Source organism: Geotrypetes seraphini, chromosome 18 (assembly GCF_902459505.1).
Source record: "Geotrypetes seraphini chromosome 18, aGeoSer1.1, whole genome shotgun sequence".
NCBI classification, from domain to species: Eukaryota; Metazoa; Chordata; class Amphibia; order Gymnophiona; family Dermophiidae; genus Geotrypetes; species Geotrypetes seraphini.
In genome coordinates this window covers 12,204,584-12,217,682 of record NC_047101.1, presented here as the reverse complement: position 1 = coordinate 12,217,682, position 13,099 = coordinate 12,204,584, and the positions used below count along the sequence as shown (strand labels likewise).

Here is a 13,099-nt window from a genome sequence, read left to right as displayed (position 1 = left end):
TTCTCAATCACTAAATTGAAAATAAAATCATTTCCTCTACCTTTGTTGTCTAATGATTTTGGTTTTCAAACCATCTTTCCCAGTCTCTGGCTGCATGTCCTTCTGTCTGTGCTCTTAACTGTGTATCCAGGGCCACCTTATCCATTTGCTGTTTTTCTTTCCTTCACTTTCTGCCATACATCCATCTTTAGCATTAACTTTTAACATTCAACTTTCTTCCATTTTTCTGCTTTCTTCTCAAAATCTACTTTTCCATGCCTTCCCTTCCCATCTGTCCCTGTGTACCATCTCCTTCCTCTTTCTGCTCCCCTACTCCCATCTATCCATAAGTATTTCTTCTTATCGCTTCCCTGCTGCACCCATTGCTGTGCAGCATCTCCTCCCTCTGTCTTCCCTTCCCCTCTATCCCTATGCACCATTTCAATCTCTCTTCCATGGTCAGACTTCTCTGTCTTCCCCCTTCCCCCCTCATATGGTCTGGCATATTTCTCCTCTCCTTCCCATAGCCTGGAATCTCTCTCCTCTCCCATGGTCTGGCATCTCTCTCTCCTTCCCTCCTTCTTCCCGAGTCTAACATCTCTCTCCTCTCCTTTCTGCCACCTGGCATCTCTCTCCCCTCCTTCCTTTCCAGTCTGTGATCTGGTATCTCTCTCTCTCCTTCCCATTCCAGTGGTCTGACATCTCTCCCATCTTTGCTAGCACATAGGGCATTATATGAGTTACAACCATTATATCTTTCTAATCTAGTGTTTTTTACACACCTAGTCGCTCGTTGAGATCTTTAAATGACAGTAGAGTAGCTGTTCCCCATATCTCAAAGGCTCACCTTGCCTCAACCAGAAATGGTGCATTTTTCTACTTAGTTCCAATATTGTGGAACAATTTACCAGTAGAGTTAAGGAAGAATCATTTCAAAGTTTTAAGAGACATCTAAAAGCACTTTTTTTTTTTTTTTAAATGGCTCTCTCAAATTAAATAATGGAATGGGGACCACAATCTGCCTTAATTGGTATTAATTTGTACTGATTCGTGTTGATTTGGATTTATTTATTTCATATAAAGTTTTAGTGGATCCTTTCCTTTCTCTTCTTTCCTATTTTCTAATGGAGTTCCTGTCTTAAATATAATTAAGTTGTGGCGTAAACCGCTTTGATACATTTTGGCTTTATAGGCGGTATAAACTCTATGAAGGGAGCAAGAATCAGGCAACTGGTGTTGGAACCAACAAGGGATCAGGCAATACTGGACCTGATGGAGAAAGTGTCACAGAGGTCTCGGTGGGCGACACATTGGCCTCCAGTGACCACAACATGGTATGGTTCAATCTCAAGAAAGGTTTCACTAAATCTACCACACTGACCAAGGTCCTCAAATTCAAGGACACAAACTTCAAAGACATGGGAGACTTCGTTCACCAGGCACTGCAAAGCCAAGCAGAAACCGATAACGTGGAAGAAATGTGGTCGACTTTGAAAGCCACCATACAGGAAGCAACAAACCGCTATGTTAAATCAGTAAGTAAACGACGAAGGAACAATAAGCCACAGTGGTTCTTTGCGGAGATCTCGGACCTCATCAAGGAGAAGAAAAAAGCATTCATCTCTTACAAACAATCAGGGAAACAGGACTCTATCTAGCCAAGTCAAAAGCCGTCAAAACAGCAATTAGGGAGGCCAAATTCCGCATGGAGGAGTCTCTAGCGAAGAACATCTAGAAGGGAGATAAATCCTTCTTCAGGTATATCAGTGACAGAAATAAGAACTCAGGCGGGATAGTATGCCTTAGGAAACCAGACGGAGACTATGTAGAAACGGACTCGGAAAAAGCCCAACTGTTAAATGAATACTTCTGCTCAGTCTTCACCCGTGAGGCGCCGGGACATGGCCCTCAGCTACAGACAAGGGTTGACTCAGTTGACCCGTTTAATAATTTCGAGTTTACGCCCAGCAGTGTCTACTGCGAGCTGTCAAAGCTCAAGGTTAACAAGGCAATGGGGCCTGACAACCTACACCCCAGGATGCTCAGGGAATTGAGTGATGTCTTGGCGGAATCGCTATCCGCACTATTCAATCTCTCCCTTAGTACAGGTAGCGTCCCGTTGGACTGGAGGACAGCTAACATCATTCCACTCCACAAGAAAGGCTCAAGGATGGAGGCAGCAAACTACAGACCAGTAAGTCTCACATCAATAGTGAGCAAACTAATGGAAACTCTAATCAAATGCCAATTGGATACGATCCTGAACGAGGAGAATCTACGGGATCCCCGTCAACATGGATTTACTAAGGGGAGATCCTGCCAATCCAACCTGATCAGCTTCTTTGACTGGGTGACGGGGAAGCTGGATGTTGGGGAGTCCCTGGACATCGTATACCTGGACTTCAGCAAAGCATTCGATAGCGTTCCACACCGCAGGTTGCTGAGCAAGATGAGTTCTATAGAATTGGGCAACACATTGACGAATTGGGTTGGGAACTGGCTTGGAGGCAGGCTTCAGAAATGACGGAGGTGATCAGTGGAGTGCCGCAGGGTTCGGTCCTGAGCCCGATCCTATTCAACATCTTTATAAGAGACTTGGCAGAAGGGCTCTGAGGTAAAATAACATTATTCGCTGATGACACCAAACTAAGCAATGTAGTGGGCAAAAGCACAACAGACAAAAATTCAATGCCCGACAACATGATGCACGACCTACTCCTACTGGAGCGCTGGTCTAGGACCTGGCAACTCAGCTTCAATGCCAAAAAATGCAAAGTCATGCACCTGGGCAGCCAAAATCCATGCAAGACTTACACCCTTAATGGCGAGATCCTAACAAGAACTGTAGCAGAACGAGACTTAGGGGTGATCGTCAGTAGGACATGAAGACTGCCAATCAGGTGGAGCAAGCTTCATCCAAGGCAAGACAAATCATAGGTTGCATACGCAGGAGTTTCGTTAGCTGTAAGCCTGAAGTCATTATGCCATTGTATAGATCCATGGTGAGACCCCACCTGGAATACTGTGTGCAATTCTGGAGGCCGCATTACCGCAAGGATGTGCTGAGACTGGAGTCGGTCCAGAGAATGGCCACCCGGATGATCTCGGGACTCAAGGATCTCCCGTACGAGGAATGGCTAGATAAATTACAGCTATACTCACTCAAGGAACGCAGAGAGAGGGGAGACACGATCGAGACGTTCAAGTATCTCACGGGCCGCATTGAGGTGGAAGAAGATATCTTCTTTTTCAAGGGTCCCACGGCACCAAGGGGGCATCCGTGGAAAATCAGGGGCGGGAAACTGCACGGTGACACCAGGAAATTCTTTTTCACTGAAAGGGTGGTTGATCGCTGGAATGGTCTACCACTTCAGGTGATGGAGGCCAGCAGCGTGCCTGATTTTAAGGCCAAATGGGATCGACACGTGGGATCTATTCACAGAATAAGGTAGAGGAGGGTCATTAGGGTGGGCAGACTAGATGGGCCATGGCCCTTATCTGCCGTCTATTTCTATGTTTCTATATAGAAAGATTTTAATAAACAAACAAACATCTTTGAGTTATCTCTCCTCCCTCCCAGTGTAACATTTCTCCCTCCCTCCGCCACTATTATGTCGAACAATTATCCCTGTTTCTTCCTTTCCCCATATACATCATCTCTCTTTCCCTTTCACGCCACACACCTATGTCCAACAATTCTCCTTCCTTTGCCAGATACGGTCTCCAAAATTGAACACAATACTCCCCTTCACCTTTGAGTCTCACAATGACACTTTTGCACGTCTTCCTGTCATTGATATATCTAAAAAAAATGTCTTGTCTCCCCGTTTTACCATGTCAGCTATTTTTTCTTCCATTTGTATTTTTGCTTTCCTGACTAGAATGGATTAATGGAATTAAATTACCAAACTATGTAAACATTGCATGAATATAGAGCCTCATGTTACATAATTAAAAACGAATTCTTATTTAAAGATGAATAACTTTTGGACTATAGTGTACCTTAAATAGAAACACCCCCCCCCCCCCAGGGCAAAATTCGGTGGCCAGGCCCTGAGCCCTCCTCACCTGGTATTCTTGAGGCTGCTCAGCACCTGCTCTGTGGGGAAGTGCGCAGGTCACCCGTCTCGGGCTCCGCGTCCCCTCCCCTGTCCCCGCGGACGCCTCGCGCTTGGGTAGTTCCTGCAGCTCCCGCCCGAACCAGCCGCCCTGTCGCGTGAGGAAAAACTGGACGCCACGCGCACGTTGAGCTGCAGCTCGCGCCGGGTAGGAGAGGCGCTCGCGCCGGCTGAAGCTCGCAGCTGGTCTGGGGCGGGCGGGAGGAGCTCGCGGCTCCGCACAGAGCCATGGCCGCCGCACGCCAAAGGTTCCGCGCCCTAGAGCTCAGCAGCCCTGCCCCGATCCGCCAACAGACCCCCCCCAGGTGCCTGCGACAAAATCATCAATGAAAAGACTGCCGGAGGGGGGGGGCGGGGCTAGGAACCTGCCCCCTTGCCAAGCAGAGACAAGGGCCCTTAGATAAAATAATGCAAATATCTCTTTGTATCTTCTGATTGTATATTTATTTGATTCCTTCAATCAAATGTTATAAAAATCTTTTTTTTTTAAATGCAAATGTGCATTAAAGAGGGAATTTGCTCATGCTTAGAGATTCAGAGAGTTAATGCATTTTATTCCCATGGGCTGTGCAATCTGGTTATGTTTATATTATTATAGTTCAAGGGTCCCTGTGCTGTTGAAATGCAGCAGCTGTGACTGAGAGGAAAGGGGGAAAGGCAAGGTTGCAATTATTCTTTTCACAGTTTATTATGCAACATGCAAGACAGTTCATATGCAAAGAAAACAAGATTTAGTGCTGGCTGTTCCGTGTGCAGAGAGCAGCAACAGTACCCTCCGGATCATCAGATAGGGTGGTTGACCGCTGGAATAATCTTCCACAACCGGTAATTGAGGCCAGCAGCGTGCCAGATTTTAAGAAAAGATGGGATTGGCATGTGGGATCTCTTCATGGAGATATTAAGTGGGTGGGCCATTAGTGTGGGCAGACTAGATGGGCCGTGGCCCTTTTCTGCCGTCGGGTTCTGTGTTTCTATAAATTTGGTCTAAAAATCCACATCATTCACATACTTTGGGTGTCTAAAAGAAAAAAAAAAAATGGAAGCGCTTGAGAACTGGTGCTGCCCACCTTGAATCTAACCAGCCTCTCCCAATCACAATATTGCCATCTAGGGGTGACAAGTGAAGCAGGAATTCCCAAAACCATTTGGCAGAGATGGTGTGAAGGGTGTAGTGCGGGGCTATCCCCTTATTATACAGGCCAAATTGGCCTATGAAGTGAAAATGAGCAACATCTGCTATAATAAAATGCTAAGTGTGCATGCGCACTCTTACCGCCGTGTTCCCTGATCCCTGATCTGTAGTTCCATGGTCAGCAGAGTGCGCATGCGCGAGTCTCCAGGACTGTCTTCTGCACCTGTGCTGTGCCAATTGCAGGGTTTAAAAGCCGCGGCGTTGCCTCCTCTCACGAGCTGCACCAGCGTCAGAGAAGGGTTCCACGCTGGCAGGGACTCCCCAAAGCAGCAATTCTGTAACTGGCACCCAAGTCGGATTGCCTGTCAATCACTCAAGGGCGCCGGTTACAGAATTGCAGCTTTGGGTAGTCCCTGCCGCTCAGCTGATGAGGAAGGGGGGGTATTCCTCTGCCGGAATTGGCTGCTGCAGTCTAACGGCAAAGATAAGCGGCTGAGGTATAGGCCAGGGTTTTCCGAGCCTACATTTCAGCCGCAATTCTGGTGCCCTCGAATGATTGACAGACTTTTAAGGCGGCTGCCAATTTAGGTGCCGGTTACAGAATCCGACCCTTATTTCCTTGCATTTCTACAGGGACTGTCACTTAAGCCTTTTCGGGTCAGCCCCAATCTCTTTCCAATCTAAGGAGTTCAGCACAAATGTCATCAATTGTTAAGCAACAGTTCCATATGAATAAATGAAATGTCCAGGAAATTGTCTTCTATCTCAAATTTGTATGTAACAACAACAAGCAAAAACAAACAAATGGCTTTTAATTGATGTGAGGCCCTGGCCTGACCTGGCTACCTGCCACCACCCACATAGTTTCGATTGCAGCTCCAGTCAACTGTAGACAGAAAATAATGCCACAGTCTTACTCCAGATCAATTCAAATTAAATAGACTATGGAAAAAAAAAAAACACAAGGGAAAACAAAAGTATAATTCACTGCCTTCAGACATATGTTGCAATCTTCAGACTCTGGTCTGCTCAATGCGTGATTAAAGTCTAGAATTTGTTGCCAGAGAATATGGAAAAAGCTGTTAGCTTAGCAGAGTTTAAAAAATGTTTGGCAAATTTCCTAAAAGAAATCCATAAGCCATTATTTAAATGGACTTGGGAAAATCCACTGCTTATTTCTAGGATAAGCAGCATAAAATCTGTTTTATTCTTATGGAATCTTGCCAAGAACGTTCATCTAAGGTTATATTTAACAACTCTTCGGCAAGGATAACCTCGACAAACTTCGGGATCCCGCAAGGTTCAATTCTATCTCCACTATTATTCAACATATTCCTGGCACCATTGTTAACACTCAAGTCAGTCAATTGGGTTTATCCCATTTGCATATGCAGATAACGTACAACTGTTATACCCCATAGACACTACTGCAGATGGAGAAATTACAGCAATCAATGAGAAACTTTCTAAACTATCAAAATGGTTGCATGACAATAAATTGGCCCTCAACACATCCAAAACCGAGACTATGCTCTTTCCATGTAGGGAGGGTCAGAAACTAGGAGCCAATATAACCATACACACAACCAAACTTAAAGTAGTTACTAAGGTAAAGATTCTCGGGGTCATATTAGATCAAAAGCTCGATTACCACGACCAAATTAGTTCTCTGATAAGAACTTGTGTCTACAGGTTAAGATTAATTAGATCACTGTCCGTGTTTCTCAATAAATCATCACTAAACATCTTAACACATTCCCTAGTCATTTCTAAAATTGACTATTGCAACGCCCTATACAAAGGGTCTACCTTAAAAGAAATACGTGGACTACAAATTCTCCAAAACACCGCAGTAAAAATGATCATGAAAAGAAAAAAATTTGATCATGTAACTCCACTGTTAAAGGAAAATCACTGGTTACCGGTAAACCATAGGATTACTTACAAAATAGCTTTACTCACACATAAAATATTAGTAAATAAAGCCCCAGCATTTTTAGAAAGATTTCTAATACAATACATCCCTGTAAAATCTTTAAGATCAGAAGAAAAATCTCTTGTTAGTAATTCCCCCATTAAAAATTATTTATTCAAGGAGGGATATGATCTTTTCTGTTACAACTTCTCAAATTTGGAACTTGCTTCCTTTCAACATAAGAGAAGAAAAATTACTTATTAAGTTCAAAGGCCTACTAAAAGGTTGGCTTGTAAGGACGTCTTTAACTGACCCATTTAAAATCATATGACCTCATTCTGGAATTTATCTGGACAAGGAACACTGTTAAGCAGAAATTAAGTGGGTAACGTTTCCTAACCTTTTGTCTCCTTACCCTTCCTTTTTCATTTATTTTGGAATTGCATTTAATCCAATTTTTTTTTAACCCCCTCCTTCTCAATTGCATTTTTATGTCATAATTGTTTTTAATGTCCTGTTTGTTGGATTTTTTTATTTTTCCTTGTAAATCGCATTGCATTTGGATATTGCGATTATATCAAATATCTTAAATAAACTTTAAACTTGAAGAGACAACCTCCATTGATAGGCAGTATATAAATATCTTAAATAAACGTGTGATGCTTTTGGAAACATGATATTGAGATTGACAGACCTTGGGTGTTTCCCAGTATGGCAATGCTTATGTTCTTATGTTTATCATATATTTATTTTAAATATTATGTTCAGGGCTTCTGATCTGACCTGTTTATATTTAGTTGCTTATTTATGCAATTAAAGTGTTCTTGGAGGGTACTGAGCATGTTTTTTTTAGTAGTGGGTGGTTAGAAGAGGTATGTGTATATGTGTAGGCAAAGGAGTGGCAGAATGTAAAACTGGCTAGCTTCCTTCTAGAGCAGTGGTTTCCAACTCTAACCCTTTGCAGGGCCACATTTTGGGATTTGTAGGTCCTTGGAGGGCCTCAGAAAAAATAGTTAATGTCTTATTAAAGAAATGGCAATTTTGCATGAGGTAAAACTCTTTATAGTTTTGGCTAAGTCTTAATAATAATATTGTAATTTATAGCTACAGAGACATATGATCAAGAAACTGTTTTATTTTACTTTTGTGATTATGATAAACATACCGAGAGCCTCAAAATAGCACCTGGTAGGCCGTGAGTTTGAGACCACTGAGTTAAGGGGAACAGTTAATCTGCTGGCTGGGTTGGAGGGCAGAGGGGAGAACAGGACAAGCAAGCCATTGTGACATCACTGATGAGGCTGGCTCTTATTGGTGGAATGAAGCAATATGACATCACAATCTCAGCTCTGTTTTATTTTACTTTTGTGATTATGATAAACATACCGAGGGCCTCAAAATAGCACCTGGTGGGCCGTGAGTTTGAGACCACTGAGTTAAGGGGAACAGTTAATCTGCTGGCTGGGTTGGAGGGCAGAGGGGAGAACAGGACAATCAAGCCGTTGTGACATCACTGATGAGGCTGGCTCTTATTGGTGGAATGAGGCATTATGACATCACAATCTCAGCTCTGCTTCCCAAAGACAAACAGGATGTCATGGTTACAGTTAAGCCAGTGGTCTCTAAATCAACCCCTTTGCAGGGCCACATTTTGGATTTGTAGGTACTTGGAGGGCCTCAGAAAAAAATAGCTAATGTCTTATTAAGGAAATAACAATTTTGCATGAGGTAAAACTCTATCGTTTCTAAATCTTTCCTTTTGGCTAAGTCTTAATAATGATATTGTCATTTATAGCTAAAGAAACATATGATCAAGAAACTCTTTTATTTTACTTTTGTGATTATGATAAACATACCGAGGGCCACAAAATAGTACCTGGCGGCCCGGAGTTTGAGACCACTGTTCTAGAGTGTATGTGAGGGGCAATGTGGGGTACTCTTCACATCCCGTTTCCTTTTGCAGCTATTAAGGTTGCTTTTGAATATACCATACCTTACAAAACATTTTTCTTCTATACCGCAAGGTTTGACTAGGATTCAATGCGATTTACAATAAGATTTTAGAGAACATGTACAATGATTAAAGTTTTGTGAGGCAGAGTAGAAAGATTCATGTTGCTAGTTCGAGGAGAAAAAGTGGGTTTTTAAACTCTTCCTGAAGATATAGAATGAGCATATTTGTCGAAGGTCAAGTGGGAGATCATTCCATATTCTGGGTCCCTGGAATGTGAAGGTGGATTTGTGCAGGTTTTTTTTCTGAAGTATATGCATATGTGAAGGATGAGGAAAGTTCAGTTTCCATCATTGTTGTGGTCTTGAGTTCAGGAAGGAATTTTAGATCTAATCTAATCTAATCCTTAGGTTTATATACCGCATCATCTCCACGTTCGTAGAGCTCGACGCGGTTTACAGTAGGAGAAATAGGAAGGAACTACAACAGAGGGTTAGAGGTAGAAGTGTGAAGAAAATTTAGAGGTTTTGGGATGCCAAGATATAAGAGTTTCCTTGATTCCTAAGTTGGAGGGAGACTTACATTTTTTGAGAAAAGCCAGGTTTTCAGATGTTTGCGGAAAACTTGGAGAGAGCTCAAGTTCCGAAGAGGGGAGGTAAGGTTGTTCCAGAGCTCAGTGATTTTGAAGTGGAGGGAGGTCCCTAGCTTTCCTGTGTGGGAAATGCCTTTTAGCGAGGGGAAGGATAGTTTTAATTTGTGGGAGGATCTGGTGGTATTAGGGTTTGAGGAATTCCAAGAAGGAGGGATAAAGGGAGGGAGGATACCGTGTAGGATTTTGAAAGTTAAACAGGCGCATTTATAGTAGACCCTGGCGATTATCGGAAGCCAGTGGAGCTTGGCCAGGAGCGGGGAGACATGGTCAAATTTACTTTTAGCGAAGATGAGCTTGGCCGCGGCATTCTGAATCCGTTGGAGTCTGTGGAGGTTTTTCTTAGTTAGGCTTAAGTAGATAGAGTTGCAATAATCCAATCTGGAGAGGATGATGGATTGGACATGGAGCTATCTATGCTCAGTCCTTGGGAGTTTTTGCCGTAGGTGGATTTATGGGTCATGCACGCTATTTTAGGTTGTATTCTCTTCTTTTATGGGATTTATGGGAGCCAGTTCAATTCTCTCAGGAGTGGGGATACGCTGTCAAATTTACCCCGTCGGAAGATCAGTCTAGCAGTTGTGTTTTGAAGTAGTTGTAAATATTTTGCAATCCTTATCTGGAATAACTACAGTATAAGGAATTGCGGAAATCCAGATAGGGGAGAAGAACCACTTGTGTGAGCGCTCTGAAATTCATCTGGCTCAGAGTGGATCGGATTGTGTGCTGTTTGGGGTGAATGTGCAGGATTCCAGGAAAACTCATTGCCCCTTGATGAATTCACCTCCCAAATGGCCTTAAATGTGGGCCCCGATTATAAAATACGGAGGTTCATGAATAGGTACGTTTAATCTGTTAGTTGCAATGGATATTTTTCAAAATGGATTCTGAGTACATTGCAATCAGATCTGCAGTGGACTTCTGCTGGCTGAACTTGATTTATAGATCGAACAACCACTGCGCTCTATGAAATTGTTTTCTTTTATTCCACTAGAATGATTACAGGAAGCTATCTATGCAATGCAAGGACTTTGTTGTGGGCGTGCTGGACCTGTGTCGGGATACAGAAGAAGTGGAGGCCATCTTGAATGGTGATATAAACCTAGAAGTATGGACTGACCATCATCGACCTAGCCTGAGCAGAATTAAACTCGCCATTAAGTATGAGGTCAAAAAGGTAACCGCTCATTTTTAATGTCTTAACTTTTCTATTTCCAGGGATGTACAGTATGGGCCAGATTCTGTAAAGGACATCTAACTTTAGGCCATTGACTTAGGCGTCCAGATAAAGTGGATAATAAGTCCAATTACTGACTTCAACAAGCATTAATTGGAACTTAGACGCCCACCATTTTGTGGATGCCTATCAGAAAAAGTTGTGCCTAACAAGATAGGCGTGGGTTTGGTGTAGTTGTGGCTTCAAAATAGACATCCATTTACAGAATCACATGCCGATGAGCGTGCTAACGTGGCTACCTAACGCCTAAAACGTAAGCATTGCAAAAACCAGGTCTACTTTTGAGCGTGAGTTGGGCATTAGTTGGACGCGAGTTAGGTGGACGTGGCTTAGGCATCAGTTAGGCGTCCACATAGAGGCGAACGGGACTTTATTTTTTGGGCTGAGGACGCCAGGCTGATATTAAGGTCAAAATATGTTTAATAATGCACTACTCAAGCAAAGCGCATGAAAAATACAGTATATATATATTGCATACTAACCCTCATTTCCAAAAGGTTAAGAAAAGAAAAAGAGATACACTGCTCACAATGGCTGTGCTTCAGTGCAAGTGGACGTGTCTGATGCAAAATCTTGACATCATTGTGACATCATCAATATGTGCATTTCATGAGTAATGCATTATTAAACATCTTTTTCTACCATTATCAAATAGGAGTCCTCTTTACCCCCAAAATAGAAGTTTAGTATGCAATATATATATATATATATTTTTTTTTTTCATGTGCTTTGCTTAAGTAATGCATTATTAAACATAAAAAAATAGAAGCCCTGTTCACCTATATGCGGACGCATTCAGCACGCCTAGGAGACGCTTAAGTCATATCCAACTTACTGAAGCCTATCTAGTGCCCAACTCACACTCAAAAGTAGACCTACTTTTACAAGCAGTCCTCTTACTAGAAAATAGAGGATTTGGTATGCAATATATATATATATTTTCATGTACTTTGAGGAACATAGAGGCCAAAAGAGGAATTGGACAAGTGTTGAAGGTACATGTTTGATACTTATCCTAGAGAAATGATTGCTTGTAAATCAAGAAGATATAAGTTTGGCTTTGGAATTGACAGGCAGTTTTCTATCTGAGTGTGTGTAGTGGAAAGGTTAGAGCTACAGCCTTAGCACCCTGACGTTGTTGGTTCATTTTCAGTTGTATGGCGGTTTCGCTGCATTCATTGCCAGCCATTACCTTTGTGTTTTTAAAGAGAACTTATTGCAAAACTTGGATATATGGGATGAATACATACAAGACTCCTGAGGCAGGCCTTCTTGGGCCGAAACACGATCGTGTGGAGTCTGTTTTCAAATAAAAGGATTGAGCACCATTTGGTCTCCTTTGTTGTTGGTTCAAATGCCCCACTGTACCTAGTGACCCTGGGCAACCGGAACAGAAGAGAAAACGCGTCCATAGACTAACATGTATATGGTTACCGTGCGCTAAAACGCTTAGCGCACCTTTGTAAAAGGAGCCCTAAATCTCCTGTATTCTCTTTTCCACACATACAGCCTCTTCTACAAAGCCGTGCTAGTGGCAGCGCTGCGCTAACGGCCCCGAAGCCCACAGAGATTTAAAAGGCTTCGGGGCTGTTGCCGCACGGCAGCCGCTAGTACGGCTTTGTAAAAGAGGCCGTTAATCTCCTGTATCCTCTCCTTCTCTCCTAATTTCCACTTTCTCTCCTATTTCCTCTCTCCCCCTCTTACCTATCCTCTTCCCTCCCTTTCCCCTCCTCCTCCCGCCCCTCTCCCTCCTCTCCCATCTCTTCTCTCTTGAAGTCGCCTTGAGCCTGCATAGGTATGAGCAACGCACAAAGAAAAAAGATATAAGAACATAAAAATTGCCGCCGCTGGGTCAGACCAGTGGTCCATCGCGCCCAGCAGTCTGCTCACACGGCGGCCCCCAAGTCAAAGACCAGTGCCCTAACTGAGACTAGCCCTACCTGCGTTCGTTCTGGTTCAGCAGGAACTTGTCCAACCTTGTCTTGAATCCCTGGAGGGTGTTTTCCCTTATAACAGACAAAATGATAACAAGTTCAGCTTCTGTCCATACAATTTATGCTTCAAGGTTTGTCATGGATACAGTTAAGGGGAACGATTAATCTGCTGGCTGGGTTGGAG

General features: G+C 43.1%; 1 protein-coding gene across 3 annotated transcripts in view; it reads left to right on the top strand.

Annotated features, from left to right (window-relative positions):
- Positions 1 to 13,099, top strand: part of TRPC7 (transient receptor potential cation channel subfamily C member 7) — a 101,103-nt gene that overhangs the window by 16,921 nt on the left and 71,083 nt on the right. For all 3 annotated transcript variants that reach the window (XM_033927400.1, XM_033927399.1, XM_033927398.1), the window contains exon 2: positions 10,739 to 10,921. In XM_033927400.1, the coding sequence (XP_033783291.1) occupies positions 10,739 to 10,921 (183 nt within the window). The remainder of the gene's footprint in view (positions 1 to 10,738; positions 10,922 to 13,099) is intronic.